Below are 25427 nucleotides of genomic sequence, written 5' to 3'. Positions count from 1 at the left end.
TTTTTTTTTTTTTTGCCCCTGGGAAAGCTCACCAGCTACTGTTTCACACCGCTGGGGCGGGGTGAGGAAGGAGGAGGTAGGACCGTTTGGTAACACTAATTTGACCACCAAGTGGAGGGTGTGACTGTCAGCTGCGTGGGGTGGGGTGCCAGGCACGTGAAGGGGTGCTGATTAATGATGCCCCAGGGCAGAGTCCTGCTGGCCAGGCAGGTAGCAGCTGCGGTTATGAGATGGGTGGAGGCTGTCCAGAGCTGGGGAGGACTTCAGGGGCAGCTGTGGGGAGAGACTGACCGGGGGCAACCGCGGGAAGAAGATAAGGGCAGGAGCGGGAAGGAGGCTGCGCTGGAGGCTGTGGCTGGGCAAAGAGCAAGCACAGAAGACTGAGCTGAGTGGGTGACTAACACCTGTGACCCCAAGCTTCAGGATCTGAGGCAGAAGGACCACAGTTTGGGGTCAGCCTCATCTATACAGCGAAGCCCTGTTTAGACACACACGCACACAAAGTAACCAAAAGAACTTCCATGTGTAGCATGCTGTAATTTATAAAATCCTTTTAAATTTACTACTTATTTCATATATCATCTGGGCATCAAGATCAAACAAAGGCTTTATGTGTGTTAGGCAGGAGCTCTATCACTGAGCCACCCCAGCCCCTCACTGGGGGATTCTAGGCAGGGGCTCTATCACCGAGCCACACCCCAGCCCCTCACTGGGGGATTCTAGGCAGGGGCTCTATCACCGAGCCACACCCCAGCCCCTCACTGGGGGAGTCTAGGCAGGTGACCACCATGGCACATTCCCAATCCTCATCTGTTATTTTATCTGATATTCATATACAGAGAAACAGAGGCTCAGAGAAGCGAAAGGGCTTGCCCCAGCCTGTACTGCTGCACACAGGGAGCCAAAGCCTGACTCTAGCTAATTTTGGTGGCTGCACGTCATTGGGCTGGGCAGGTGGAGAACAGCTTTATGACACTAAAATCATCGAGAAGCTAGAGATTTCCGCACACAAACGCTGCTCCAGGGATGGAGAAGGGTCCTGACCACCACTCGCTGCTGAACCATGGATTGGCGCTGAGAGGGCGTGGCTAAAGAGACTCTCAGCTACTTTTGTCTCAGATAGAGTTGCATTACATAGCTCAGACTGACCTCAAACTTCCACCAATGCCCCCGCCTCTGCCTCCCAAGATGCTGGACCACAGGTGCGAAGCCCCACACCCAGCTGGGTCTACCGTGTTGATGATCTGCAGCCCCCCTTTCCCCGGAACAGGCTCTCCCATAAATTCCCGAGAAAGGAACTGGGTAGCCCAGGGGGACACCGCCTGGACACTGAGTCCAGGAGGAATGCCACCGTCCACACACCTGCTCAGGAGCCACACTGCCACATGCGGGTTGCCTAGAAAGTCGTCAGCTGACAATGGAGGTCCTAAAGCAACTCTTCAGGGGATGGAGGACACAAGCCTCTTAAAGATAGCAGACAGGAGGACCCCGCGCTCCCTCGGGGGTCATAAGGTAGCGTGAGGACCACACCAGGCTCCACGTAGATCTCAAAGCTGAGGAGTGGGGTTCAACAGCTTTTCAGCCCTGACAAGGAGGCACAGTTGCTGCAGGTCCAGTTCTTACCAGGGCTCCAAGAACACGTCTGAAGCTGGGGATGCAGATCTTGCTTCCATTGCAGAGGGGTCGTGTGTTCCAGAAGCTTCCTGAACTGTGGACTGTGAAGAATAACAGAACATCAGGAGAACATCAGGAACCCTAAAAGAAATACGCCCGGGGGGGGGCTATGTAGCCCTGTTTTCCTTCCCTTCCCCTCCTCTTTCTTCTCTCTCCACTTCTCAGGATTTACCTAGGTAAGTCCTTGACTTTCAGGCACTGGAGGATTTTTGTCTGTCTTATATAGCCCAGGTTGGCCTTGAACTCACTATGTAGCTGAGGCTAACCGCGAACTCCTGATCCTCTTGCCTCCACTTTCCAAGTGTTGGGATTACAGGCAGACACCATCCCACTTAGTGTGGTGCTGTGGACCGAACCCAGAGCTTTGGTGCACCTGGAGAGCATTCTCACTGCACGTGCCCAGCCCTACTTCCTCTTCTAATGAAATTTGTTAGATCCCAAATACAGACCAGACTGGCATCAGACTCAGAGAGCTGCCTGCTGGGAGTGTGTGCCACAATGCTTGGCGTGGTCTTAGTTCTCTCTCAGAGGGTCTTTACACATAGCCTTTCACTGTGATGGTCAGGCTGGTCTTGAACTTGTACCTCTGTTTCTGGAATAATGGGTGAGCCACTGTGCCCCATCCCCACACCTCTTCCCACTCAGTGTGTTTTTCTTTATTAAGGATTTTCTTTATATTATTTTATTTATGCATATGGGTATATGTTTGTGTGAGTATATGTGCATCTATGGAGTCCAGAAGAAGGCATCAGATCCCCTGGCCCCGAAGTGGGTCCTGGGATCCGAACTCAGATATTCTGTGAGAACAGCATGCACTCCTAACTGCTGAGCCATTTCTCTGCCCCTAGGTTTTTATTTTTAACAGCTTTCTGGCTAGAAAATCAATGTTTATTTACTACAAATACCCACTACTAAGCAATAATAACTTAGAGCCTTATGAAAATGTGCCAAGACAGGGCTCCTGCAGCTTTACTAGGACACTTACTGTGTGGAAGCCCCCCGGATTCGCCTGCACTGGAGAATGTATAAAGGAAATGCCCTTCGTGATCCTTAGCTCTCAGAGGTAGTCTAAATTATAATTATTCAAATTTTAATAAGGGCCGAAGCACTAGAAAGCTTTAAAGGCTTTGTAATCTGCCTATACGTAAGGGTGTGGGGGGTACGGGGGGGGGGGTCCAGTCAAGCGGCTGAGTCAGAACGCAGGCCCAAATGCTAGCTCTCGTGTTTACGTGTGCGCAGGTGCACGTGAGGGCCAGAGGTGAACCTTGGGTGTCCTTCTGTCCCTGTCCCTGTTTTTGAGACCTGGTCTCTATAGCCTAGTGATCCCTGACTTGGCAGGGGTGGCTGGCCGTCCAGCTTTTGGGGTCTGCCTGTCTTGCTTCCCCAGCATGGCACTGGGATTACAGGCGTGCCCCGTTCTGCTTGATTTTGTTAGGTGGTCCTGGCTATGCAGACCATATTTCAAACAAACAACAACCCCCGAAAAATCAAGATAGGTGGTGAGATAGCAGATAAATGTGATCCCTGCAAACCTTGACCCCTTGAGCTCAAGCCTCAACACCCACATTTCAAGCCAAAGGAAAGAATCCATCCGGATCCCAACAAGTTTTTTTTTCTGACCTCTACAGGCTTTCCCCACATACTTAAAGAAGAAAAGAAAAGGCAACCCTCAAAACTTGTCATTTATTGGTATTGTGTGTGGGATATGCTCACGTATGTGTGCATCTGCAGAGGACAGAGGAGGCTATCACTCGCAACCGTATTCCCTAGAGACAGAGCCCTTCTCTAAACCTGCAGCTAGGCTAGGCTCGCGGCCCAAAAGCCCAGCGAGCCTCTGGTCTCTGACCTCCCAGCGCTGGAGTCACTGATGGGTGTGTCCCATGCTCAGGATTTTGTTATTGTGTTTCCTGGTCTTTTGTTTGCGTGTTTGTTTGAAAATGGGTGCTGGGTATTCGAACTCAGGTCCTCATGGTTGCACAACAAGCGCTCCTACCCCTTGAGTCATCTCCCCGGCCCAAGCACCGCATCTAAATGCTCCACTCTGGCCCTTCCTATGGGTTCGCTCTGATCATCAGGACTCATGTGCTATTCCAGGCAAAACGAAGGAACCTGAATGGTGAACCCGAGGCGCATCACCGGGGGTCTCAAGACCGGCGAGGTGACGAGCACTACACCCGGCTCAGGGCCCGGTTTCCCGCGCGTCCAACCCGGGTCTGGTCCCGATTTCCCGGCTGAAAATCCTCACCGTGGGAGGACGATCCGAGCCGCAGGCAGCGGCGGAGCCGCGGTGCCGGCTGCAGACCCACAGCTAACGGCTGCTGCTCGCGCCTAACTACATTTCCCAGAGCTCTCAGCGGCAAGCCGGTGACCGCACGGGGCTCGCGACAGGAAATTCACTGGCTCCGCGGTCGTCGGTGGCCCGCATGGTGCTCTTTGGCAGATCTGTCACTAACCCTCATAGCTGCCACCCGTTTGTTCACGCGCTCGCCGCCACCGGACGCCCACGTTTGGTGCGGGAGGAGGCAGAGCAAGACAAGCTACAGCCTGTAAGGGAACCAGAACTACAACTCCCAGAATGCTCAGGCATGGCTGGTACCGCAGAGACCGACCATTCCCAGATTATTTGGGCTCCGAAAGGAGCAGAATCCAGATTAGAGGAACGAGGAAGGACAGAATACAATATTTGGTTTAAGCAATGCTGACGAGTACAGCGCCTCTTTCTTCCCACCGATGCTCAGGGACAGAGCAAAGGGCGAACAGCCCTTTGGGAAGCATAAGCGAAACTGCCTCAGGAGCTATGGGAAATGTAGTCCATTGGGATAAAAATTCTTCCTCTAGATTCTTTTTTTTCTTTTGGTTTTTCGAGACAGGGTTTCTCTGTGGTGTTGGAGTCTGTCCTGGAACTAGCTCTGTAGACCAGGCTGGTCTCGAACTCACAGAGATCCTCCTGCCTCTGCCTCCCAAGTGCTGGGATTAAAGGCGTGCGCCACCACCGCCCGGCTTTCTCTAGATTCTTGACACAGAATTTGCCTCATAAGTACTTAGAGTAATTAGTACTCATAAGTCCCTTCTTAATGTCATCCCTCGGGACTCTGCCTTTCCTAAGTAGAGCATGCACCTGCCTAGCCTGTCTCCAGACATCTTCTCAGGTTTATTGAGCACAACAGTAGCTCAAAGTAACCCGTGGATAATAGAATTAATAGACGCACTTCATAGCGTCTATTATTGGTAAACAATTCAGTAGAAATAAATCTTAAAAATTGCTAATGGCTTATTTGTTCTGAGTTTCTCTTCAATCTAGATGCCCTCTCCAGGCACAAGAAGACTGCAAAGGAGCTGGGCGGTGGTGGCGCACGCCTTTAATCCCAGCACTCGGGAGGCAGAGGCAGGCAGATCTCTGTGAGTTCGAGACCAGTCTGGGTCTAGAAGAGCTAGTTCCAGGACAGGAACCAAAAGCTACGGAGAAACCCTGTCTTGAAAATTAAAAAAAAAAAAAAAAAAAAAAAAAAAAAGGAGGTATGTGAACCCTCCTCCTGCTACACACTGAGAGACAATAATTAAGGAGAGTGGACTCTCAAGAGACAATGCCAACCATCTGACCAGAGGGGCAAGACTAAAGTTTGGATGATTGATGGCCTTTTGCTTCCCCTCCCTTATATAATATGCTAACTAGTCCAAGGGATCAGACGCCCTCTTCTGGCCTGTGTGTGCAGGTGCACGATGCCACTAGTCCGCCTCAGCCAGGCTCACGGGATCTTCATCTTAGTTTGCTAACCTGGCTAGCCAGCAAGCTACTGAGATGCTTCCGGGCTCTGCCCCCTCCCCCCTCCCCCGAGTGCCTCAGTGCCTGGCTTTTGTGTGAGTGCTGGGAACCCAAACTCTGCTCCTCACTTTACCTCTAAGCCGTCTCTCCGTATGTCCATTGATCGTGCGAGCGTGAGACACATCAGTTGGCTAACTGGCTGCCTGCACGTGCTGGGGAAATCTGTCCATCTCTGAGATTGCAGGAATCACCGTCCTACCAGGTTGTTGTACGTGGAGGCTACGGGTCCGAACTCAGGTATCCCTGCTCTCAGAGCAGATGCTGTACTGACTGGGCCATCTCCCCAACTCCCAAAGACATATATACTTTGTTTTTGTTTTTTCAAGATAGGGTTTCTCTGTATAACAGCTCTTACTGTCGTGGAACTCACTCTGTAGACCAGGCTGGCCTTGAACTCATAGAGTTCTGCCTGCCTCTGCCTTCTGAGTTCTGGGATTAAAGGCGTGCGCCACCACAGCCAGTTTTTTTTTTTTAATTTTTATTTTTTAAACTTTATGTGTATTGTTGTGAAGGTATCAAATCCTTTGGCTGGAACTGGAGTTACAGACAGATGTAAGCTGCCATGTGGGTGTGGGGAACTGAATCCCGGTTCTCTGGAAGAGCAGCCGGTGCTCATACCCGCTGAGCCATCTCTTCAGCCCCCTGAAACAGGTTTTTAGGAATAGAAACTTAGCACGAAATTCAGACGAGGAGATGAAGCTTGTTTTGATTCCCACAGGTTTGGGTGTCTAGACTCTCCAAGTAGACCTGAACTGAAGAGTAAGTCTACGCTCAGCCTTAGAAACGGGGCGGGGGGGGGGGGGCTTTCATAGTCCCAAGAAAGAACTGGACAGAGGCTGGGGCTTGGTAGGCAGAGTACTTGTCTAACATGAAGCCCTGGGGGGCTCCATCTGCAGCATCACATCACCTGGGCATGGGAGTGCATGCCTGAATCTTAGTATTTGGGAGGTGGAGGGGGAAGGAGCAGGAATTCAAGTTATCCTTTGCTACATGGGGAGTTTAAGATCAGCTTGGGCTACACAGGACTCAAAAAAAAAAAAAAAAATCCAAAAGCCTGGATTAGAATGAACTGAGAGTGCAGAGTGGATAATGGATGTTTCTCACCTCAGACACCAGGGGCTTTTTCATTCTGTGTGGGAACAGGTGGCCTACACACCGCCATTGCTACAACTTCAGCAGGAAAATGGTTCCCATCTTAACACACGGAGAAACAGGCAGTCACATCAGAACCAGTGTCTTCTTCATATTAAAAGCAAGAATGCCTTCCCTGTGTGTGTGTTGCTACAGACTGAATTTAGGGCCTCTCTCATGTTACAGCTGAAGCTGTCCCCAGCCCCACACTGGGGGATTCTAGGCAAGCGCTCTACCCTGAGCCACACCCCAACCCCTCACTGGGGGATTCTAGGCAGGGGCTCTACCACTGAGCCAAACCCCAGCCCCTCACTGGGGGATTCTAGGCAGGGGCTCTACCCTGAGCCATACCCCAGCCCCTCACTGGGGGATTCTAGGCAGGGGCTCTACCCTGAGCCACACCCCAGCCCCTCATTGGGGGATTCTAGGCAGGGGCTCTACCCTGAGCCACAACTTCCACCACCTTTTCATTCTGAGACAGCATCTCACGAAGTTGTCCAGGATGGCTTTCAATTTTCTCTGTAGATCAGGTGCTGTGGAATAGTCCTTCTGTCTACTGTGTCACTATGATTGGTTTAAAAAACAAGCTAACTGGCCAATAGCTGAACAGGATAGAGTTAGGTGGGAAAGCCAAACTGAGAAAGATGGGATGAGGAAGGGTGGAGTCAGGAGATGCCAGCTAGTTGCCAAAGAAGCAGGAAGTGTAGAAAATGAGATAAGAAGGTATGAGCCACATAGCAAAACACAGATGAGAAATATGGGTTAATTTAGTTTAAGAGTTAGCTAGTAACAAGCCTGAGCTATCAATCGAGTATTTATAATTAATATTAAGCCTCTGTATAGGTTATTTGGGAAGCTACTAGTGGCTTGGGAAAACTCTGTCAACAACCGGGCAACTCTGTTTTTTGTTGTTGTTGTTGTTTTAATGTGTAAGAGTTTTTGTCTGCATGCGTGTATGTGTATAGTATGCATGCAGTGCCCATAGAAGCCAGAAGAGGGCATCAAACCCTCTGGAGTTGAAGCTACGGATGTCTGTAAGCTGCCAGCTGCCAAGAGGGTGCTGGGAAGGAAACCCAGGTCCTCTGCCAGAGCAGCCAGTGTGGCTGAGTCATCTCCAACCATTTCGTTTTGGTTTTTATACGAGACCAAGGAATATCCTCCTGCCTCTGTGTGTACACATGAGCTTGCATACCTGCATCCACGTGTATATGCAACATAAGCACACACACACACACACAAAACATGGATCTGCATGCTCTGTGATCTGAAAAATATAGTGATCTCCAGGGACTTTGCCTGATCAATTTTAAGACATGGATGTTCAAATGACGATGTAAGCCAGGCACAAGTTTCTGTCCAATGGGCTGTACTTCAGACCACTTCCTGTCACCTTACTGACACAAGGAAACATGATGTTTGCTCTTCCCGGACCCCTTAAGGCCACTTTCTGACTGGGTGCTTTTTCCCCACAGCTGACCCCAGTGGTGGCAGTGATTTCAGTTACTGTAACAAAATACCTGAGGTGACCTCTGAGAGAGAGGGGGGGGGTCGCTCTTTGGCTTGTGGTCCCCCAGGTTTCAGTTGCGGTGAGACACACCATGGTGGAAGCAGAGTGGAGCAAATCTCCCTCCTCGTGGCCACAGAGAAGCATATGAAAGACTGGCATTCCTTGGCCCCCTCAAAGACCATGCTCCCCATGGCCTCCTATTAGGACTGACATCTCAGAGATGTCCACCTTCCAACGGCACCAGATCAATGATCAAGCTTCCAACACTTGGGCCTTTGGGCCATTTAAGGTTCCATGTGGTGGAATGTTATTTTAACTAGGCAAAGATGTGTTACATTTGTTTATGCTGTGGAATATTACTTTAATTATGTGAAGGTGTGTTTATATTTGTTCATGCTGCATTTGTTTAATGATGTAAGATGTGTGCTAATTATGTAAAGATGGGTTGCATTTGTTGCATCTTGCCTGCCCAAGGCACCTGATTGTGCTAATAAAAATCTGAATGGCCAATAGCTAGGCAGGAGAGGGATAGGCAGGGCTGGTGGGCAGAGAGAATAAGTAGAAACAGAAATCTAGGTTCGAGAGAGAAGAGAGAAAAGAAAGAGAGGGACACACCCTGGGCCAGAAGCCAGGCAGCGGCCAGCCAACCAGCTACGAGAAGCAGTAAAAGAAAGATACACAGAAGGAAAGAACGGTAAAATGGTTAGGTGGTGGGGGTGGCGCACGCCTTTAATCCCAGCACTTGGGAGGCAGAGGCAGGCGATCTCTGAGTTTGAGGCCAGCCTGGTCTACAGAGCAAGTTCCAGGACTGGCTCCAAAACTGTACAGAGAAATCCTGTCTTGGAAAAAAAAAAAAAAAAAAAAAAAAAAAAAAAAAAAAAAAAAAAAAAAAAAAAAAAAAAANAAAAAAAAAAAAAAAAAAAAAAGTAAGGTAAAAAGCCCTGAGGCAAAAACTTAGATGCTAGCAAGAAATAAGAGCTTAGCTAAGGCCAAGCGTTCATAACTACTAAGTCTCCGCGGCTTGATTTGGGAGCTGGTTAGTGGCCCCAAAGAAAAAGCTTCATACAGTTCAAACTACAGCACTGTGGTGACTATTGCTTTACTAGTTCTGGTCCCTGAGGGCGACACTTAAAAATCCAGGCTCGTTGGGAGGGAAGAGCAGAGGTCTGGGATCCAACCCTATCCCTGTCTGTCTTGCTGGGTCTCCTTGGACTACAGGGGGGATAGGGCCACAGACAGGAATGCGGGCAGCCACTAGAAGCCAGCAGCAGCCAGCAGCAGCCTTAGTGATGGTGGATGCCCTTAATCCCAGCACTGGGGGGGCAGAAGTTATCTGTGAGTTCATGACGAGCCTGGTCTAAAGAGTGAGTTCCAGGCCACCCAGGGCTACACAGAGAGTTGTCTCAAAGTCAGGCCCCCAAACAACAAAGCAAACAAACAATAATTCTCTGAAATCATCGAGAGTGATTATGACGGGGGGGGGGGGGGGGGGGGGGGGGGGGGGGGGGGGCTTGACTTGTACCCAGTAGGTATCAGTTTTGAACTTCTGACCTCTAGTGTTGAGAGTGGAGCCTTAAAATGAGAAGAGATCAAGGCAAGAATCATACTTTATTTTTATTTTCTGTGACCGTGTGTGTGCCCGAGGACACTTGCGAGCGTGCTGCGGGGTGTGCGTGTGGAGGTCAGAGGACAGTTTGCAGGAGTTGGCTCTTTCCTGCCACTGCATGGGTTCTGCAGATCAAGTTCGGGTCACGAGGCTTGGCAGCACACGCCATCACCTGCTGGGCCATCTCACCAGCCTTTTCTTGTCGACATGAGTGACTCCTTCAAGTTACCCAGAATGGTGACCGCGGTGAACGCTGGGATCTTATGCACACGGCGTCTGCTTGCTTAGAAATGATCCAGTCTCGTGTAGCCCAGGTTAGCCTTGAAGTCCCTATTCTTCTGCTTCTACTTCCTGTGTACATGCCTCAGTGTGTGTGTGAGAGAGTGCGTGTGAGCGCATGCGCCATCAGAGCCCAAAGGTGATGACATATCTTCCTTGATCCACTTTACTTACTAAGTCAGGGTCTTGAACTGTCCAGTCAGCCAATTTGCCTTGGGGGGGGGGGTCCTGTCTTTGCTTCTCCCGTACTGGGATTACAGCAAGCGGTCACACTTGCCTGACTTTGATGAGTTCCGAGACTCTAAATCCAGTCCTCACCACCTGCTCGTGTGGCAAGTGGATTGATCACTCAGCCCACACCTTCTACAGGGTCTCTCATGGGCTTGAAGCTGACAGAACAGAATACGTTGGCTGGCCAGCAGTGCCCAGGATCTGTGTCTCTGGCTCCCCAGTACATGCTACAATGCCCAGCATCTTTACACTCGGTTAGGGGATTGAACTTGGGTCCTCATGCTTGCAAGTCAAGTGCTCTACCAACTGAGCCATCTCCCTAACCCCTTGTATTTCTTTAAAAAGACACTTTGTATTGTTGATTTTTTTCTTTTTCTAGAAATGGAACTGAAGGTCTCCTACATGCTAAACAGTGATCCATTTCTAACCAGGCACCCCCAGTTCCTCGCTGGGGGATACAAGCACATGTCCTACTGTGAAGCCACACAACTGGCCCAGTCCTTTGCTGAGCCCCTCCCTTAAAAAAAGACTTATTTGTGTATATTTGTGTTTGTGTGGTGTTCTGAAAGAGATGTCCCTCATAGCCTTGGGCATTTGAATACTTGCCTCCTAGTTGGTGGAACTGTTTGGGAATTCTAGGGGGTGTGGCCTTGCTTGAGGAACTACGTCTCTAGAGGTGGGTTTGGGGGCCCACTCACTGTCTGCTCTCTGATGTATGTCTATAGTTCGATATGAGCCTCCGTTTCCTGTTCCTGCTGCCACGCCTCCCTGTCCTGACGGACTACTATCTCTCTGGAACCTGAAGGCCACATAAACTCTTCTTAGAATTGCCCTGGTCATGGTGTGTTATCACAGCGGTGGAAAAGTAGCTAACACAGTCTGTGTGAGTGTGTGTGTGTGAGAGAGTGTATGCTCTGTGTGTGTGTGTGTGTGTGTGTGTGCCCGTGGGGACCAGAAAAAGGCTGGATCTCCTGGAGCTAGAGTTATAGGCATAGCTGCCCAATGTGGGATCCAAACTCAGGTCCTCAGCACTAGCAACAAGTGCTCCTAACCACCAACCCGTCTTTCCAGCCCATTCCTTTTTAAAGTTCTATATAGTGCGATTGTGTTGTGTGTGTGTGTGGGGGGGGGGCGGGTTGAATGGGGCGGAGCTCTCCTTCCACCTTTAAGTGGGATCTGGGGATTGAACTCAGGTTGTAAGGCTTGGCGGCAAGCGCGCTCATCCACTGAGCCATCTCACTGGTCCCTGCTGTTGATTCCCTTATAGCACACAGCACTGCTGTCAAGTCCGGAAGCAGCAGCTCTCGCTGGGTTCTCTGTAAGAAACACCGCATCCTTTTTGCTCTCAGGGACATCAGAGATCACATCATCTCTCCGCTCCCGGCCATTTCATTCCCTTAACCACCAAAAACAGCTCGACCTGAAAACAGCACCAAGAAGGTTGCTGGAAGGATGTGTTTATGGTGTGACAGCTGAGACAGAGAGGCGGGGCAGCTTCTTGTTTCTGGAGAGGGGTTGCAATAAGGGCTTCATCTGTAGCCCAGGCTGGCCTTGAATTCTCAGCCCTCTTACCTCAGCCTCCCACGAGCTGGGATCACAGGCCTGTGCCCCATGCCTGACTCTTACTGGCACCTTCTAGCAGATAAGGAACGCGTCTATAGCCACAGGGGGAAGGGCGTGTCAGCAGCTGGGTGGGGTGTCAGCATCGTCGGGGGCGGGGGCTCAGGGCACTAAGTGATGATGAGCGTCTCCTCGCGGTCTCTGCTCTCCGACATGGAGTTGATGATGCTTTTTAAATACTTGATGAATTCCACTCGGACCTCCTCGGGGTCTTCCTCCAGGTTTGAGTGCACCAGCTTCAGCTTGTTCAAGGGGGGAGCTCCACAGGGCAAACGAGACTAATTAATTAGGCTTCAAGGTTGAACAAGCTCTTTCTAGTACATAACAACCCAGGCTACTGGAGTACCACTTTCTTCCACCCTCCCTCCCTCCCTCCCCGCGAGGTCCTGCAGTGTACCTAGGCATGCTCAGTCTTGCCAGTGCTGAGATTTCACGCATCTGCTAGCACACCTGTGACATGCTGAACTCTTACAAACTTTAACCTGCTTGACACACACGGCTTTAAACCCAGCACTCGGGAGGCAGAGGCAGAGGCAGACGGATTTCTGTGAGCTGGCGGCCAGCCTGGTCTACAAAGTGAGTTCCAGGACAGCCAGGGCTACCAGAGAAACCCTGTCTCAAAAATCAAACCAAACCTAACAAAAAGTTGAAACTGCCCCTTGGCAATAGGAAAGATACCCAAGTAGATACTGGCAGTTCTTGTTTTTGTCTTTTCTATGGTGCTTCAGAAGGAACCAGGAGCCTTGTGCATATCAGACAGGTGCTCTTTAACAGAGCTGTTCCCTAATACATTACTGGGGGATTCTAGGCAGGGGCTCTACCACTGAGCCACACCCCAGCCCCTCACTGGGGATTTGAGGCAAGCACTTTATGGCTAATGCATGCCTCTATGAAGACCTGGTATGTATGAGGTACATATGCATACATAGACAGACACAAACCATAAGTAAGGACAAAAAAATAAAATAAAATAAATAAAGACCTAAGGTGAATGGCTTTCCTGAGAATGAGACTTAGGTTGATCTATGATTTCCAAATAAACATAGAACTATGCTTTTGTGCACTTGTGCATGGGAGTACGTGTGCGCACACACACAGACACACACAGACAGAAATGCTTGAAACAGTGGAGACAAAAGCAAGGAAAGAAGTCTAGGGTGCTTACACAAAGCCAGGCTGCCCTTGTCACCTCCAGAGCCTGGTTTGTGGTGGGCCACGAGCATGCAGTGACTGTCTTGGAGGAACTGCTGCTGGACAAAGCAAGAATACCACATTTCGATTTCCTTTAGGTGGCTTGGGATATCAGCATTAAAGACAATCACCACTCCATGGGCATCCTTCATAAGGGCTGGCCAGCAGGACTCAAACCTGCCAAGAGGGAAGGAAGTCAAGAGGCAATAGTAGGACATCTTCGCTTCTCAATGTGGTTGTTGTTGTTGTTGTTGTTATTGCTGCACTTGGGGCTTTACACGTGTGCAACTGCTCTACCACTGAGCCACACCCAGCCCCTCACTGGGGGATTCTAGGCAGGGGCTCTACCACTGAGCACCCAACCCTGACTCTACTTTTTGTCAGTCAGCTGTTGAAGCAGAGCTATGTTAAAGAAAACCTACTTTGAGTCGCCACCGCAGTCCCAGAGCTCAAATTCACAGCCCGTGCCTTTGTTGTTGCTGGTGACATGTGGGTTCTCAAACTCTAGGATCCTGAAGGTAAAAGAGAGCAGCAGGGCCTTCCTTAGGGAGCCGTGTTGGAACACGCACAGCTCCTGAGGTAGGGGATGCACGTGCTCCACAAGTGCTCTAGATACAGAGACTGGACAGGCTCACCTCACACCTTGGGTTGGGTTGTATTCAGTGATGTCTGAAGATTCAGTCAGAAAGTTGGCCAACACTGTTTTGCCACTCTGTGAAATAAGAGCAAACGGAGCCGAGAAATAAACCACACAGGAGCCCTCACCCGCCATGTACAGTGGCACACCCCCGTAACCCCAGCACTCAGGTGGCTGAGGCAGCAAGAGTGCCAGTACCAGGCTAGCCTGGGCTACATAGGGAGACGCTGAGGCCAGCCTGGGAATAGGTGTGGTGAAGTACTGGCCAAGACTCCTTGAGATCTCTAGGACAGAGAGCTCGCTGTTGGGAAGAATGCTGCCCTGCCCTAGCACAGTGGACAGAGCTTGGACTGGGACCAAGCAAGCCTTTCTGACAGTCTTGCTGTTAAGATATGTTAAAGAAAACCTACTTAAGAGTAGGTTAATTTACCTGAGAACAGAAAACCAGAAACAAACAACCACCACACAAACCCTGTTAAGTGTGTGTCCCGCCACCCTCCCAAGCCTCTCTCCACAGCTTTAGCCAATCAGTCTATGAGGTCACAAGGTCAGCAGTCTACTTCTTCTCATGTGTTACATAAGTAATCAACATTCCTATAAAAAGTCAACAGGACTGTAAGACAGCCTTCCTGAGCCCTCTACTCAAGGCAGGTTTCCACCCACCCTTCCGTCCATCCATTCAACCACCCACTAACTTCCTCCACCCACTCTCGCCAACGATCCACTCACCCTCTCGTCCATCCATGTACTCAGCTACTCACTCACCCCATCATCCACCCATCCACCCATCACCCACCCATCCACCCTTCTACTAACCCTCTCCCCCACCCACCCGTTCCCTCCTCAGAGCCATGGTCTGCTTTTCAGATCTTCTTTGCGTATTTGCACCGCCCACTGAACAAATACTGCAGAGGCCTCAATATAAAACAAATAAAATTATTCCTCAGAAGCCAGTGGCTTAAATCTGAGCGAGCCCTTGCAAACCTCCACAGGACAGGAGAAAGGAATGAAGAGGAAGACAAAAGGGAAGGAAGGGGAGAGAAGGGTTGGAGAGGTGGTGAGAAGAGGCAGGAGGATTAGCAGGTCAGGTTCATTCTAGGCTCCTGAGATCTTGTTTCAACCAACAAACAAGCAAACCCAAAAGCCATGATAAGAAAAACAGAGACAAGCACAAAGCCCAAAAAAACCTCTCTGCACTTAAACTCTGTTCTCTAAACCACTTGCTTTGAGGTAAGGACTTGTCATGTAGCCCAAGCTGGGGACCAACGGTCAATCTTCCTGCCTCGGCCTTCAAAATGATGAAATTACCACTGTCTATCGCCAAACCTAGATCTGTAACAAATCTTGCAAACTTTTTCCAAACTACAACTGTGCTCTCTTTTAAATTTAACATACACACACACACACACACACACACACAGGGTTTTACTATGTAGCCCTGGCTGGCCTAGAACACTATATCAATCAGGCTGGCCCCCAACTCAGACTCACCTGTCTCTGCCTTCTCAGTGCTGGAATTAGACATGTACCATTATGTCCAGTCTGTGCATGTTGAGTGCCTGAGCTGTCACATCTCCTGGAACTGGAAGTTATGGGCAGTTGTGAGTTAGCTGGCACAGGGAGCTTGTTGTGGAATATTAGCTTAAGATGCGTTACATTTATTTAAGCTGTGGAATGTTTGTTTAACAATCCAAAGGTGTGTTGCATTCTTTTATGTTGTGTTTGTTTAATTCTGTGAATCTGTGTTACTTTAGCTGCCTAAAACACCCGATTGGTCTAATAAAGAGCCAAATGGCCAATAGCTAGGCAGGAGAGGGATGGGGGAATGGTGGGTGGGCAGAGAAAATAAATAGGAGAAATCTAGGCTAGAAATGGATGCAAAAAGGGAGAGGAGTGAGAAAAGGTGGTGAGGAGGACTCCAGGGGCCAGCCACACAGCCGGCCACAGAGCGGGAAAGAGAGGTAAAAAGCCCAGCGGCAAAAGGTAGAAGAAGAGAAACAGGATGATGTAATTAGAAGAACAAGGCAAGCTAAGGCCGGGCAGTCTCCGTTTGCTTATTAGGGAGCTGGTGGTGGCCCCCAAAGAGTAAACAAACAAGCAAACAAACAGCTACAGTGCTGGGGACCAAACGAAGAGCTCTCTGCGATCTTAACCCCAAACTTCTTTCCAGTCCTGGCTGTCGTTTCCGCTGAGCCGCCTTCTCCTCCTCTCCGCCCCAAGCTAGCCTCAACAACCCTAGGTAGCCCAGACTGCGTCGGAGTTGTGGCAATCCTCCTGTCTTAGTCTCCTGCGTGCTGAGGTCTGCATCACAATGCACAGTCCAGTCCTTCCTAGATTTTGTGTGTGCTGAACTCTCCCCTCACCCGGGATTAGAATTTTTTTCTTTGACAGGTTTTATGTATCCCAGGTTGGCCTCAGGCTTGTTATCGTAGCTGAGTGTGATCTCAAGCTCCCGATGGTGCTGCCTCCACCTTCCAAATACTGGAATCGAGGCGTGTGCCACCATCAAAGTTTTATGTGGTGCTGAGGATTGAACCCAGGGATTCCCGTATGCCAGGCAAACATTCTATCACCCAGTCACATTCCAGCCTCCTAATTTAAGATGAAGACCTCATCTTTGCCATATATTCACCTATGAATGCACAATGGTTCTCAGAGGTTCCACAGACCAGTGTACAAAATCTGAATTACTACAGTCTTCCCAGAACTACTCAGGAACAATAACTAGGCTATTCAGGGCATGGTGACACAGGCCTATAGTCCCAGTACTTGGGAAGCTGAAGCAGGGGGTCTTGAGTTCAAGGCCAGCCTGAACTACATTGTCACCAAATAACAAAACATAAGATAACTTTCTGAGCTGGTACTCAGAGATTTGAGCTTTAATAAACCAGCTAGGTGATTTACATATTCACATATTCATCTTCTATTCTCTCTCTCTCTCTCTCTCTCTCTCTCTCTCTCTCTCTCTCTCACACACACACACACACACACACACATTTTGTTACTTTGAGACAGTATCTCACATTGCAGCCCAGAATGTCCCAGAACTCAACACGTAGCCCAGGCTGTCCTTGAACTGGTGATGATCCTCCTCCCTTTGCCTCCTGAGTCTTGGTATTACAGGTATGTGCCAATACACCTCGCTTCTTCTACAGTGAACTCATTTGCATGTTTGGTTTTGGCCCACCCGAGCTTTAATTTGGTGTATAGTATGCATCACCTATGTAGTAATTCCCTCATAATTAATAAACACTTGCTCCAGGACCCTATATTGAAAAATCTAGTTTTCTCAGCCCGTTGACAGATTCCTTTTGCGGGGAAGGTTCGAAGGGGGAGTCATGAGATGCCCCTCACTCCCGTTGGCCTTCAGACCTGGGTACCTCAAGATTCTCCTCCACTACTACGGTGGGGTGAACTGGATCAAGGCCTGGCAGCTCCGCAGGTCCCGTAAGGCCAGCTGCAGCCCCCAGTGGGGACGCTGGTCCCAGCTGCACCTCCTGGAAAGAACCCCAGTTCTAGGAGTTTCCCGAACCCGGCCGATCTCACCTCGCAGGGCCCCACGAAGAGAATCTTGGCTTTCAGCATCGCTCTCCGTTATCGAGAACCGGCGGAAGCCCACCGCCAAAGCACGCTGGATCCCGCCGCGTCAGCCAGAAGGGCCTCACGCTCCGATTGGCTGATCGGTTTCCTCGGCGACCGGGGACAGCTGCGCAGAAACCCAGGAAACTCGGCCAGTTCCGGGGTCTGAAACAGTGGGTCTGCTATGGAAGCCGAGGAGGACCAAAAGAGAAAAGCAAAGCTGGGTCGGCTGACTGCATTCTGGGCACTGGAAGGGATTCCGGAATGATCACGCTCTAATCTGCTTTATTTCTCCCGGTCACCGTGAACGTTCCAGGGAGTCGGGGAGCTGCTAAGCTGGACTGGAAGCCAGAACTGTGATTTTTTTTCTTTCATTCCTCATACTGAGGGTTGAAACCCGGGGTCTCATTCATAGGTGTTAGCCTGCGCTGCACCTCAGTCCAGCTCGTGCCGATTTTAAAAGGTGGTTGTTCTTTTCCGTGGGTGCTGGAGAGTGAACTCAGGTGTTCATGAAGTCTCGGCGAACACTCTGCTACTGAACCACACCCCCAGTCCAACTCTCTCTGTAGACCAGGCTGGTCGAGCTCACAGAGATCACTTGCTTTGCCTCTGCCTCTCAAGTGCCAGCATTAAAGGCGTGAGCCACCACTCTCGACCTCCAACTTTTTTTTTTAAATATTTATTTATTTATTTATTTATTCATTTATTTATTATGTATACAATATTCTGTCTGTGTGTATGTCTGCAGGCCAGGAGAGGGCACCAGACCTCATTCCAGATGGTTGTGAGCCACCATGTGGTTGCTGGGAACTGAACTCAGGACCTTTGGAAGTGCTCTTAACCACTGAGCCATCGCTCCAGCCCCCCTCCAACTCTTTTTTTTTAATTTAAAAAGTTATATTTCCTTCTTCGCGTGTGCGCGTGCGTTATCTCTCACACCTACCACGACACACGTGAAGCTCAGAGGCCCACCCATGGGAGTAAGTTCTCTCCTCCCACCACACACGTTTAGGATGAAGTTCTGGTCTTCAGGTCAGATGGCAGGGCCTGTGTCTGCTGAACCACTTGCCAGCCCGCCATTGTTTATCTCGATGCTGAGATTGTTCTTGGCCATCTGGAGCTTCTCCAGCGCGCTGAGGTGAGCTGCCCAAACTGGGTGCTGGGAACCTAACTCAGGCTCTCTACAAGAGCAGCAAGTGCTTTTAACCACTGAGCCATCTCTCCAGCCCCCTCTTTCATACTTTTTGGCACCGTTATATTAGTCCCAGGTGGCTCATTTTATTCTTTTTGCTTCGTTGCGGCCATATATTACACACATTCTTTTGCATGCATTAAAAAAAATTAAAAGTTTCAAAAGACCAGGGACCCTCAGAAAAGTTATTTATTCCTTTATACAACGTGGAAAAATTGAAGGGAACTTTATGCTCCCGACTCCAACTTTTGGCATGAAACACTTAAGTCATTGGCCTGGGCTTTAGGAGAAATTGGTGCCAGGCCATTGGGCAAGGCTGGGTTCAGAGATGGAACTCCTTAGCTCCTCTCCCATCTTGAGCTTTCTTTTCGGATGAGAGACAAACTGTAGAGTGCATTTCCCCTTGCCAAGTAGATTCCCGTAGAATCGCTCATGCACTGTGTGCGTGTGTGTTGTGTGTGTGTGTGTGTGTGTGTAAGCACGGAGCACACACGGGCTTGTCTCTCTGTCTTCCAGTGGAGCACAGAGGTTGGCTTTGTGTAACCTTATCACTCTCCGCCTTCCTAGGTTGGCAGCTCCCTGGGATCCCACGGCCTCTTTCCCCTCCACTAGGCTTTTATGTGGATGCCAGGGATTAGAACTCAGATCCTCCCGCTTGCGTGGCAATCTCCGCAGTCCCTAGAGGCTTGTTTTTATTGGCCTAAACTAATCCCCAAAGTCAAGGTGTGTGGTTTAATTTAAGGAACCTCCCGGTTGCTCAGGTTTGGAATGTTTGCTCTGCAGGTGGTGGTGCTGTTTTATGAGGTTCTGCAAACACTAGGGGACAGAGCCTAGCTGAAGCAGAGAGGTCACAGGGGCAGGCCCTGCAGGGTATATTATACCAGGCTACACTCCTGTCTTGCTTTCTGCTTCCTGGCCACTGTGTGTGGACTGAATTGCCACTGTGACAGACTGAACTCTTTGAAACAAAACTCTTTCCCCCTTTAAGTTGTGTAGTCTGGGCACTATAATATGACATAAATGTAACTAACTAACCAACTAACAATTGTGACTAAATTGGTAGCAGTAAGGAAGACAGAACAACAGGCCACCTTTCCTCTCTCTCTTCTCTGTGTGTACATGAATGTGTATGCACATGCTTGTGTGTGTCCATGAAGGTACATATACATGTGTGTTTGTGCACATGCATGTATACAGTGTACAGAGCCAGGGGGTACATATCTGGTGTTTCCTATAACTTTCCACCTTTTGTTTGGTTTTGAGACAGGGTTTCTTTTTTTTTAATTTTATTGATTTTTATTGAGCCCTACATTTTTCTCTGCTCCCCTCCCTGCCTCTCCCCTCCCCTTCAATCTTCTCCCAAGGTCCCCATGCTCCCAATTTACTCAGGAGATCTGAGACAGGGATTCTTTGTGTAGCCTTAGCTGTCCTGGATCATGTTGGTCTCGAACTCACAGAAATCTACCTGCCTCTGTCTCCACAGGTTGGGATTGAAGGTGTGTGCCACCACCGCCTGGCACTCTCCACCATTTTTAAAAAAGATCTTTTGACGTTTATTTTATGTGTATGATGGATGTCTTGCCTGCATGCATGTCTGTGCACTGTTTGCATGCGGTACCTGAGGAGGCAGGAAAGGCATCCATCCCCTTGGAGTTGACTGTTGACTGGTGGGAGCTGCCATGCAGGTGCTGGGAATCAAATCCCAGTTAAGAGCCAGTGTTCTTACCCTTGAGTCAACCCTCCAGTCCCTTCCCTTTAAGTTTTGAGACAGAATCTCTCACTGAACATGGATCTCACCAGGTCAGCTGATCAGCAAGCTCCAGGTGTCTCCTTGTGCCGCCTCCCCAGGCCTGAGACAATGGATGCTTGCCCTATGCTTTTGCATGGCTTCTAGGAGCAAACTCAAGTTCTCACGTTTGTGTGATATGCACTTACTCACTGAGCCACATCCCAATCTTCCCATCCCCCCCCCCCTTTATGTGCAAAGGTGCCCTGTTTCCTTTGTGTGTGGAAATGGCTTGCCTCTTTTCTGCACCAGGCTTGGTCCACAGCCCAGCCTGGGAAGAAGTTGCTGTCTTCCATCCTTTAACATTCTAGAAAAAGCCAAGCACGATGTGCAAGCCTGGGCAATCCTGGCACTAAGGGGTAGAGGCAGGAGGATCGGGAGTTCAAGGTCAACCTAGGCTGCACAAGCCTCATTAATAGGTTTTCTGTAACTTGATAATAGGTTTCTTTGCTGATGCAGTAAGCCAGATCAAGCCAAATTGAGAAAAGCAAAAGAACAGGTTTATTTGAGTAAAGCAACTCCTGGGTGAGTCCTCCAGCCCCAGAGATCAGGCTGGAGAAGTCACACACCTGAACTAAAGCAGGAAGCTTATGTAGGCGAGGGGTTGATGGCACAAGCTGGGTTTGTGCCCAAGTATGGTCAAACACTGACAGATTTAGGCGGGGTCTTGCGTTGCTGGCAGCTTCAGGGGAGGAGCTGCCACCACTGCCAAGAATGCAGAACTGGACATCTTGGTGCCTCTTCTTTGTTGGAGATTCTCTGAGAGGACAGGATTTGCAGAGAGAGAGAGAGAGAGAGAGAGAGAGAGAGAGAGAGAGAGAGAGAGAAATGGGAATTTCTGGTTCCGGCTGAACACTCAACTCAAACAACACCTCCCTCCCACCAAACAAACAAGGGGCTGTGGGGATGGCTCAGAGTGAAAATTTTGTCACACATGCAGGAGAACCTGAGTTTGAATCCTTAGCACTCACGTAAAATGTCAGGGGTGACAGCAAGCACCCCTGTAATCCCACTGCTTGGGAGGCAGAGGGAGCCAATCCCCGGAGCTAATGGCCATCCATCTTGCTGAAGCAGTGAGCTCCAGGTTCACCAAGAGAGGCTGCCTCAACAAATAAGGCAGAGGAGCTGGAGAGATGGCTCAGCAGCTAAGAGTGCTTTGCTGCTCCTGCAAGACGACCAGAGTTTGGTTCCGAATGCCTGCTTAGGGTGTCTCCCAACTGCTTATAATTCCAGTTTCAGAGGATTCAACCCTCTCTTCTGTCCTGCTTAGGTACCTGCACCCATGTGCATGTGCGTGTGCGTGTGCGTGTGCGCGTGTGTGTGTGTGTGTGTGTGTGTGTGTGTGTGTGTGAACATTGCCTTAGTCTGCTTTCTATCGCTGAGATAAAACCTGGGTCTAAACTAAGGTGGGGTAGGAAAAGGGTTTATCTAAACTGTTCTATTGATAAAAACTCCGGAGTCAGGTATTGGGGTAAAAACCTGATAGATCAAAAAAGCAGGGATCCAGGGGGCTAGGGAAATGGCTCAGTGGTTAAGAGCATTGCCTGCTCTTCCAAAGGTCCTGAGTTCAATTCCCGGCAACCACATGGTGGCTCACAACCATCTGTAATGATCTCTGGTGCCCTCTTCACAGAATATTGTATACATAATAAATAAATTTTTAAAAAGGAAATTAAAAAAAAAGCAGGGGTCTGGAGAGATAGTTCAGTGCTGAAGAGCACTGGCTGCTCTTCCAGAGGACCTGACCTCAATGCCCAGCATCCACATGGTGGCTCACAACCATCTCTAATGGGACCTGATGCCCTCTCCTGGGGCCTGCAGGTATGCACGCCCAGCACTCATACATGAAATAAAAATAAATAAATAATAAGAAAGAGGGGAAGAATGACCAACCGACACTCTCTCCACATTTTCAAGACTGAAAAAGCCCTTGAATCTTTCTAAGGCCCTTCCTGTGCCTCTCCACTGCATCTTGGGTCCTCCAAGATGTCTGTGACTAACTCCGGTCAGCTTCGTCGCCGACTCTGCCCCCGATTCAAGGTTCACTTTATCAACAGTCTTGGAGCGTGGTAGTGCAACGGGTCTGAAGCCACGGCAGGAACTTGAAGCCAGGAACAGAGACAGAGGGCATGGAGGAACTGTTGTCCTGCTCCCTTGGGTTGCTCAGCTGTCCTTACATGGCCCAGGCCCACCTGCCCAGGGGTGGCACCATCTACAGTGACCTGGGCCCTCCTGTATCGACCGGCATTTAAGAAAGAGCTTCACAGACAAGGCCGTGGGCCAATCTGATCTACAGGTACTCAATACAGACAAATTCTTTGTGTGTCTCTTTCAGCACACTTCTACCCCCCCCCCCATTGATTCTAAAGATTTTTTTTTTCTTTTTGAGACAGGGTTTCTTTGTATAGCCCTGGCTGTCCTGGAACTCACTCTGTAGACCCTGTTGGTCTCGAACTCTCAGAGATCCGCCTGCCTCTGCCTCCGAAGCACTGGGATTAAAGGTGTGTGTCTCTGCCACCACCAGCTTTGTTTTTGAATATGTCTATATATGTACATGTGTGTTCCTGCATGTGAGCGAGGGTACCTGTGGAGGCCAGGGAGGGTGTCAGAGCTTCTGGGATTATAGGCAGTTGGGCGCTGCCTGATGTGGGTGCTGGGGACTGAACCCCCGTCCTCTGCAAGAGCAGTAGCACTCAGAGCTGCTGAGCCCTCAGCCCAGCCCACATATCCACTTGTCCTTAATATATCTAAGTGTCTAAGCCAGTGGCTGTCACTTTCGTCTTGCCAAAGCGGTTTGGTTTTCAGTTTCCAGGTGAGAGAATTAAAAACGTGAAGTGTTTTGTTTTGCTTGGCTATATGCACTATTTAAACCTGGGATTATTATGATCATCATAAATTATTAAAATACTTTAAGGCTTTCATTTATTCAGATGCGGTTGACTTGCTGCAGTTTAAGACTTGGGCCGTGTGAGGGGCAGTGTGATGTTGGCAGGGACCAGGGCCACAGGGGGTAAAACTCATTTCCCCCGTTCAGTGATCAAGGCAATAAAATCTCTCACTTGACAAAAAAAAAAAAAAAGGAAAGAAATAAGTTTGACATATTTTAAATCCTTTCTATGAATTGTTGAAAAGATTTCATATAACCAGCAGTCATAAAAGTCTGTCGTTTGAGCTGACACTCCACGGCCCCAGTGACAACACATGCTATTTTTACAACCAAAGGAAAAAAAAAAAAACTTGTGGATTTCCTGTGACTCACGGGAATAAAAACGACCTTCAAGAATTTCTTTGTGCGACACAGAGGTTTTCGGTCTATCCACGTCAGCCCTCAGCGATAAGAATGGCCATGGAGCTGTTTGGAACCTGGGTCTGTTCCCTTCTCTATAAACATCTTCTGTCCTCTACAAATAAAGAGAATGTGGAGGTAATGGGGGCATTGTCTTAGTTTGGGTTTCTATTGCTGGGAAGAGACACCATGACCTCGGCAGCTCTTATCAAGGAAGACGGTTCACTGGGACTGGCTTACAGGTCCAGAGGTTTAGTCCATTATCGTCATGGCAGGAATCACGATGACGTGCAGGCAGATATGATGATGGAGAAAGAACTGAGAGTTTTGTCTCTGGGTAGGCATGAAGCAGGGAGAGAATGTGAACAGCTAGGTCTGGTTTCTGAGACCTCAAAGCCCACCCCTCGCAATGCATTTCCTTCAGTAAACCACACCTACTCCAACAAGGCCACACCTCCTGATACTTCCACTCCCTGTGGACTTATGCTGGCCATTTTTATCAGACCACCACAGGCATGGTTCAGTGACAGAGCACCTGCCTAGAATCCCTCAGAGAGGGCCTAGAGACATGACCCAGTGTTAGGGATCGTGGTCTTTCAGTAGAATACTGGCTTAGAATCTCTCTAAAATGCCCAAAGTTTCATCTTTAGCAAGGCCAAAAAGGAAGAAGAGGTTCTGATCAGGAACCAGGTCCAGAAATATATGCTTTGGATTAAAACTCTTAAAAATCTAATAAATTTTAAAAAACTTAATGAAGTTAAAAAAACCTTTCATCAATTTTCATTATGAAACTTTCATATAAAAATATTTCCCAACAGAGTGAAAGAAACAGATGTGAGTAACTTTGAACTCTGAGCAGTGGTGCAGAGAGGTAGGGGAAGGACAGGCAAAGAAGCCAACACTCACAGTTCAGGAGTGACTCTCTCTAGGATGAGCCAGCTGGGGTCCAGTTTGAGCCTTTCAGAAGTATAGGAAGTCCATTAATTTTGCTGTAGAAACTCAGGCCAGGAGATCCTTTTATGGGCTCTTCGATAAGTTGCACTATCCTCAAATAAACCTTCAATGAAAAGAAATAAATATTGAATGTAAACTTAAAAGAAAATTCCCAACAGACTGATGGAAAAGTTTCTCTGGGACATTAGTCCCTAGAACCTGGCACTATTCTGAATGAGAGCATTGGGAGGAGCAGTACATGTTAGAAAGATAACTGACTTGGGAGTAAGAGAATGGGAGATTCTAGGTAGATGCTCTATCAGTGAGCTCCAACCCCAGCCCCTCACTGGGGGATTCTAGGCAGGGGCTCTACCACTGAGCCACACCCCAGCCCCTCACTGGGGGATTCTAGGCAGGGGCTCTACCACTGTTACACTCCTAGCTCTCCTTTGCTTTTAATTAAATTAATTTATCTATTTTGACACAAGGTCTGTGTAACTTTATAACTTTGGGTGTCTTGGAACTAAGTAGACAAGGCTGACCTTAAACCCACAGAGATCCACCTGCTTCCCTGTGCCACCATTTCTGGCTTCTCATTTTTTATTTACATGAGCTCTGTAAGTTGCCAGACTTGCTTTGACCTCACCCTTGCAGCCCAGGCTGGCCTTGAGTTTTTTTATCTCTTCCTTCGGCTTCCTGAGGAGCTGAAATGACAAGGTCCAGACCAAAATATCCCTTCAGCCCTCCTCCCCCACTTAGACACTGATTGGCTGGGCAAGAGGACTGATCAGAAAAAAGGCACCAAGTCAGATGGCCTGAGTTCAATCCTCAAGACTCAGATGATGGAAGGAGAGAACTGATTCATGAAAGTATCCTCTGACCTCTGCACATGCGTGTGTGCACACCCACAGTCACATACACACTTGCAAAACAAAACTTTTAAACAGCTGGG

General features: G+C 49.1%; 1 protein-coding gene and 1 long non-coding RNA gene across 4 annotated transcripts in view; both read right to left on the bottom strand.

Annotated features, from left to right (window-relative positions):
• LOC126491920 (uncharacterized) overlaps positions 1-4208 on the bottom strand; it is a 19361-nt gene extending 15153 nt beyond the window's left edge. Inside the window, exons 1-2 of the long non-coding RNA XR_007589494.1 lie at positions 3920-4208; positions 1624-1715 (exon numbers count right to left, since the gene is read on the bottom strand). This is a non-coding gene — a long non-coding RNA (uncharacterized lncRNA). The remainder of the gene's footprint in view (positions 1-1623; positions 1716-3919) is intronic.
• A 5516-nt stretch (positions 4209-9724) lies between these two features.
• Ift22 (intraflagellar transport 22) lies at positions 9725-17398 on the bottom strand. 3 transcript variants are annotated; one of them, XR_007589493.1, is made up of 6 exons: positions 17246-17398; positions 13698-13774; positions 13485-13574; positions 13037-13239; positions 11824-12130; positions 9725-11671 (listed from the first exon to the last, which is right to left on the bottom strand). XR_007589493.1 is itself a non-coding variant. In XM_050127887.1 (6 exons), exons 5-6 carry the CDS (start codon positions 13212-13214, stop codon positions 11982-11984), a joined length of 327 nt encoding a protein of 108 aa, XP_049983844.1. In that variant the 5' UTR covers positions 13215-13239; positions 13485-13574; positions 13698-13774; positions 15191-15281; positions 17246-17381; the 3' UTR covers positions 9725-11981. The 3 variants fall into 3 exon arrangements, 2 of the variants coding, with proteins under 2 accessions (XP_049983844.1, XP_049983843.1); XM_050127887.1 differs by adding an exon at positions 15191-15281 and having other exon boundaries at positions 9725-12130; positions 17246-17381; XM_050127886.1 differs by having other exon boundaries at positions 9725-12130.
• Between the last annotated feature and the right edge of the window lie 8029 nt (positions 17399-25427).

This window comes from Alexandromys fortis, unplaced genomic scaffold (genome assembly GCF_014885135.2).
Source record: "Alexandromys fortis isolate MF-2015 unplaced genomic scaffold, M_Fortis_MF-2015_v1.1 scaffold_291, whole genome shotgun sequence".
Classification (NCBI taxonomy): domain Eukaryota; kingdom Metazoa; phylum Chordata; class Mammalia; order Rodentia; family Cricetidae; genus Alexandromys; species Alexandromys fortis.
This window is presented reverse-complemented; position numbering and strand designations above follow the sequence as displayed.

Excerpts from the sequence above, each read along its gene's own strand:
- Ift22 (XM_050127886.1), bottom strand. The coding sequence starts at position 17,284 with ATGCTGAAAGCCAAGATTCTCTTCGTGGGGCCCTGCGAG. Across the intron at positions 13,575-13,697 it reads AACCCAACCCAAGGTGTGAG|GATCCTAGAGTTTGAGAACC; the intron begins GTGAGCCTGTCC and ends TTTTACCTTCAG. Across the intron at positions 13,240-13,484 it reads GACTGCGGTGGCGACTCAAA|GTTTGAGTCCTGCTGGCCAG; the intron begins GTAGGTTTTCTT and ends CCCTCTTGGCAG.